General features: G+C 34.7%; 1 protein-coding gene across 1 annotated transcript; it reads left to right on the top strand.

Moving 5' to 3' along the window:
• The first annotated feature begins 411 nt into the window (after positions 1–411).
• LOC132551817 (uncharacterized) lies at positions 412–3,417 on the top strand. Its single transcript, XM_060215961.1, has 2 exons — positions 412–483; positions 1,883–3,417. Exons 1-2 carry the CDS (start codon positions 478–480, stop codon positions 2,837–2,839), a joined length of 963 nt encoding a protein of 320 aa, XP_060071944.1. The 5' UTR covers positions 412–477; the 3' UTR covers positions 2,840–3,417.
• The last annotated feature ends 2,844 nt before the right edge of the window (positions 3,418–6,261 follow it).

Raw genomic sequence — 6,261 nt, 5'->3', positions numbered from 1 at the left:
TGTCCCCTTTAGGTGAAAAATGCTAAAATATATAAATAAACATTCATGATTCATAAGTCCTAATTTTGTGACAAAGAATTACATGAAATTGTTGAAGACAAACATTTTAGTTGATGCTACAAAATTGCCCCGATTTCCATTTGCACTTAGTAAGACTACGAATGAGACCAGAGACCAAACCGATGTACGTGACGGTCGGCTGTCACAAAGTTAGCTTTAAGAAGAAGTGCTCTACATTTTCATTTTTTTTTCTAAAACTAGACAGCTAGCGACTAAGACAACACTAAAGGCGTTTATTCTTATCTCGTCATATAACGATGTTGTAAAGTAGAAAGCGAAAGAATGAACCCCGAGACGTTTAATAATTGAACCGAGGGCATCTTTGACGTGTCGAAGTTACCGTACCCTAAACCGTCACCGATATTCGCCCCAACGACCTTCACACAGATACTGTTACAGTCACCGGCTGACAGCAACATGAAGGTAACTGACTTTATTTAACCTAGTTTTCTTCTGTAATGCAGTAAGGTTGGTGTTATTTACCTGCCATATGCACTGTGTAATTCATCTGAAGATGACAACGTAGATTTGTTCAAATCATTTGACACACAAATGTAAGATTCTGTCGTCAGAAAGTGTTCTATATTATTCGTCTGCCGACAACAACAACAAAAATAAACACCGGTGCAGCCACTTTTGTATCTGCCTGGTAACTATTCTGATAAAGAGATTATTACTTATGTGAAAATCGAGGGTAAATCACACATGTACTAGACACACATATGTCCTAAACTATAGCACACCATTGTCGATCTACATTTCTATGGAAGAGTGGATCAGCCATATCGCGGGGTCAGAGTAGTACACATAACGCCTGCTAGATTTATCTTGCTATTCTTACAATGCGAAGTCCTTTTCACACAATATCTGGTACTTCGTTGTTCACTAGTAAACCTAAAGTATTCAAGGCGATATTCCATGAAAAGGAACCATCAATTAAATAGTCAAAACAAAACAGGTGTGTATGAAGGATTAAAAACTGTAGTTTGAAATCTGATTTAACTTACAGAAACCTTATAACCTTATCAGAGTGATAACTTCTTGAATAATGCTTTCCAATCTTCGTACTAGTAAGTTTTTTTCCAGAGTGGAGGGTGTACATACGAATATATACATTGGATATAGTTGAACCTTGTTAGTTCGAGGTCGGATGGACCGTGGGAAAAGTTATACGAGTAGGCGATTTAAGTGACTTTGAATGTTTGGTGGAAGTTTGACCGCCGAAGTACTTCGAATTAAAGGGTGTCTTCGAGTTATTCGAATTCTAGGTTTTACTAACCTAAAAGTGTTCAAACACACACTATGATCACGACGCTTAGTTTTTTCCCGACGTCGTGACAAGTAGCAATGGCATAGTTAACACACCCCCCCCACACACACACACACCCACTCTCCCCCCCACCTTCTCTCTCTCTCTCTCTCTCTCTCTCTCTCTCTCTCTCTCTCTATATATATATATATATATATATATATAAGTACTGTATATATGTATACATATATATATATTTATGCTGGTATTATCATTTAGTTTTACATCGATTTGCAGGGTCGATAGGGGAATCGTACAGATGACGCTTTTTAATTTGAAAACAAGATCTCGTTTCTTTACGGCCTTAATACGTTTATTGTTAATGTTTTATAGATCTGATATGTGTTTTATAGATATGATATGTGTTTTATAGATCTGATATGTGTTTTATAGATATGATTTGTGTTTTATAGATATGATTAGTGTTTTATAGATATGATATGTGTTTTATAGATCTGATATGTGTTTTATAGATCTGATTTGTGTTTTATAGATATGATATGTGTTTTGTAGTGCGAGTGGACAACATTTAAGACTTTGGGGGAATTGCCCCTTGGTAGAAGTAGCCATTCAACAGTGGTTATAGGCAGAAAGGCGTATATATTCGGCGGTGAAAACATCCCTCGTGTACCAATTAGCAACATTATCCATTGTCTGGACATGGACACGTGCACTTGGTCTGAACTTACTACGACAGGAGATGTTCCAGCACCAAGAAACGCACACACCGCCACCGCAGTAGGTCACGTGATGTACGTGTTTGGAGGAAGAACTGGAATTAATATGGGCGAAGGAAGCTTCAATGAGCTGTATGCTTTCGATACCAGCAACAATGTTTGGACTCTTTTGAAACCTTCTGGCGTCGCACCTACCCCTAGGAGTTTCCACGCCATGACTGTTATAGGAAATCGTCTTTTCGTGTTTGGCGGGTGTGGAGAAGAGGGCCGTTTAAACGATCTGCATTCGTATGATATAGAAGCAAACACCTGGCAGAAAGAGCCAATCAACAAAGACATCGACGGACGAGGTGGTGCTGGTCTCATTGCCATTGGAAATGACGTGTTTGTCGTTGCAGGTTTTGCAGGTCGAGAGATGAGTGATGTCCATAAGTACGACACTGTCTCCAAAACATGGTCAAAACTGACCACTGACAAGGCCCTTCCCCCGAGGTCCGTCTTTGGAATCACATCCGTATCCACTTTCATTATTGTGTGGTTTGGGGAGGTAGATCCATCCGATAAGGGACATTTAGGAGCTGGGGGATTTTCTAAAGACGGGTATGTAATGGACGTTAGTTGCAAAACCGGATGGGAGTTGATTAAATGCACAGGAGAAACACCCGAAGAGAGAGGATGGATGCATATCGCTCCTGGTAATTTGAATGGTAAAGATGGCGTATTTGTATTTGGAGGAAACAACATAAACAACGAAAGGTTAAATGATAGCCATTTTCTGTCTATCAAGCTGTAACAACAAAACGACCACCTGCTTTCTTGGATATGGACATGGACGACTTAAAATACTTTCAGCAGATAACGCTTCACAAATTTCATCACATTTGTTTTCTCAGAAAGAAACAATAATATTGGCAGCATTTTGAAAAAGAAGATACAGAACAGTTATAATATTTAACGCTTTTTTTGTTTGTATCAAGTCGATGTGCGCATAAATATTGATTATTGATATATTGGATAACCATTTTTCCATTATGCAGATTTGGATACCATCGTTAATTCTTTGTCTCTGTCACTTTGATATACAATGTATGTGACGTTTTAGCCACTGTCTTGTTATACATCAATCAGCAAAAATATTGATAGGTCCCAATTGATGTTTAATTTTGGTGTAATTGATTGTTTGATGTGTAATTTTGGTGTAATTGATTGTGTGATGTTTAATTTGGTGTAATTGATTGTTTGATGTTTAATTTTGGTGTAATTGATTGTTTGATGTTTAATTTTGGTGTAATTAATTGGTTGATGTTTAATTTTGGTGTAATTGATTGTTTGATGTTTAATTTTGGTGTAATTGATTGTTTGATGTTTAATTTTGGTTAATTTTGGTGTAATTAATTGTTTGATGTTTAATTTTGGTGTACTTGATTGTTTGATGTTTAATTTTGGTGTAATTGATTGTTTGATGTGTAATTTTGGTGTAATTGATTGTTTGATGTTTAATTTTGGTGTAATTGATTGTTTGATGTTTAATTTTGGTGTAATTGATTGTTTGATGTTTAATTTTGGTGTAATTAATTGGTTGATGTTTAATTTTGGTGTAATTGATTGTTTGATGTTTAATTTTGGTGTAATTGATTGTTTGATGTTTAATTTTGGTGTAATTAATTGTTTGATGTTTAAGTTTGGTGTAATTAATTGTTTGATGTTTGATTTTGGTGTAATTAATTGGTTGATGTTGTGAGTTGTTGAAATTCATACGTCGCATATCAAGATATATACTATATTTTATTAGTTTAATATTTCTACACAAGAAACACTCATTCCTCATCCGCTATAAAGCATGGTCCTCATTAGACAGAAGTTGTAGAGATTTTTAATATACGGACATAACACCGATCAATAAACCACAAATTGTGATGATGCGTCTTCGTTTTCATGTGAATGTTTTATTTATTGATTTGCTTTTGTTTTGTACAATATTTCCCGTGATACTAGTAAATAAAGCTAATTGAAAGACAGAGAACATTAGGTTTCGAAATAGGCAGACTAATGAAGAAAAGCCACAACTTCCATGGTCGTCCATACGATATCATGCTGTTTTGTTTCAAAATGTCCAATATCTTTGTTTGAGAACATTACATTTCTTACTTTTTATTTGGGTTTCGTTGAAGAAATACCAGATCTTGACTTTTTAACCAATTGATCTTGATTTTTTTAACACTTTTTTTATATAAATAATTTAGATTCTTCAAAACTAGTTTGCTCTAAGAGTATCGACGACTTGTAATGTTATGTTAATATTTGTTCTATATCATATCAATTTCTTAAATCTACCAGTAAAGGGAGGGACAACAGAGTATCGATTTGTCCAGAGGTTCCAACAAGTGCAACAATTTATTTTCGTCGGAACTCTCTCGCGTAGAAGGTATGATAGTGAGTTTCTTTTATAGTTGGTTATATATAAATGTTCAAATGACACACAAGTGAATGCGGTTTTTCTTAATTTAGAGTGAGATACAGTAGAGTCAAACAATTAATTAAACTGCATTATACAGCTGTTTCGTCCTTCTAGGACTCGTCAGTGATGCTAAAACTTTTAAGCCTGAGAGGAGACTGAGGGAAATCCAAAGTAAAGAAAAGTCAAAATCAAGACGGGGAGGTGCTGCAGTCCCATAATTATATAAATTTTGTAATTTTAAATATCAGATAATTTTAGAAAAGCATCAAGTACATATGTATTTTCTTAACCTTGACTCTATTCAAGTTAATTAAAACGTGGCAAGCAGGTAAAGGCAAACCTCGGAGGCTTAATGTCTACCGCCTGCTATGTATTACATTAAGTATACACAGACAAGTATAATCACAGTTAGTATACACAGACAAGTATAATCAAAGTAAGTATACAGACAAGTATAATCACAGTAAGTATACAGACAAGTATAATCACAGTAAGTATACAGACAAGTATAATCACAGTTAGTATACAGAGACAATTGTAATATTTACAGTAAGTATACACAAACAATTGTAATATTTACAGTAAGAATACACAGACAATTGTAATAATCACAGTAAGTATACACAGACAATTATAATATTCACAGTGAGTTTACACAGATATTTTTATTGTACCCTATACACAAATTATTCAAAGGTTCTAGTAATAAATGGAAATTCGAATCTCCCACAATATATGAGCAATTTGATACTTGGCATTTGTATGTCGCTCTGCATAGATCACGATTCCTTGTGTAATATTGTCGTGTTGGCGACATCTGTTTGCATGTCACCGCTCTGTAATTTATAATAGGATTGAACACATGTCAGCAGCGTATTGCGAAACGGCGCAATGCGTCAAAAATTATTTATTTATAGATAGTTGTAAAAATAATGACTGAATCTGTAAGTTATTATATGATTATGTTATGACAATCAACTCAACTTTAGTTTTCAGTGAAATATATGCATATTTCTTTTCAATTAATTCAAATTGTAACACGGTTTAGAATATGTACTCTAAAATTATCAGATATATGAAAAGTCCAGATTTTTGTAGATTAAGAGGCTGGTGCCTCTCACTATGTAGATTTTGATTTTTCTTTCAATTACTTTTAATTTTCCTCAGTCGCCTCCTAGGCTTTAAAGTTTAGACCCTTATCATCATTGACGAGTCCTAGAAGGACGATACAGCTGTACGATACAGTTTAAGGTTCTACAACATCAAATTCTAACTTTGATGTAAATTGTGCTTTTCACTAGTGTCATTTTTTGTACAATGTTTGTATAATTTTCCTGAAACACAATATCAATTCAAATCGCTGATCTTTGTTTGCCTTGATTAAAGTGTACATCGGGGTCCTAACATTCGGAGTGCTGAGATTTATTTTCGCGTTAATACTCGAGGAGAGTCAATCGCGAATTTAAAATCCTCGAAATCATTATAAACTCTGGATGGTGTCCACTTTGACTCTAAATCCATGTCTCTAATAACACATCATTTGCGCATTAAAGTCATTTCTAGATCAGTATTCGCGAAATAAAGTTTTCGCGAATATATCTGAAGAGGTAAATCAACGAAATAAAGTATTCGCAAAATGTAAGTGATTTACAGTACCCGGTAAAACACGGTGGTTGACCAGTTGTCATTTGTTTTGTAATGTATAGATACGTGCAAAAGTATAGATATAGAGATAAGCACACGCTCTGGTCAAGCCA

Source organism: Ylistrum balloti, unplaced genomic scaffold (assembly GCF_031769215.1).
Source record: "Ylistrum balloti isolate Yb309-2 unplaced genomic scaffold, AGI_CSIRO_Ybal_v1 Utg370220, whole genome shotgun sequence".
In the NCBI taxonomy this organism is placed as follows: domain Eukaryota; kingdom Metazoa; phylum Mollusca; class Bivalvia; order Pectinida; family Pectinidae; genus Ylistrum; species Ylistrum balloti.
The sequence above is the reverse complement of the archived record's forward strand: the minus strand, read 5'-3'. Positions and strand labels throughout refer to the sequence as shown.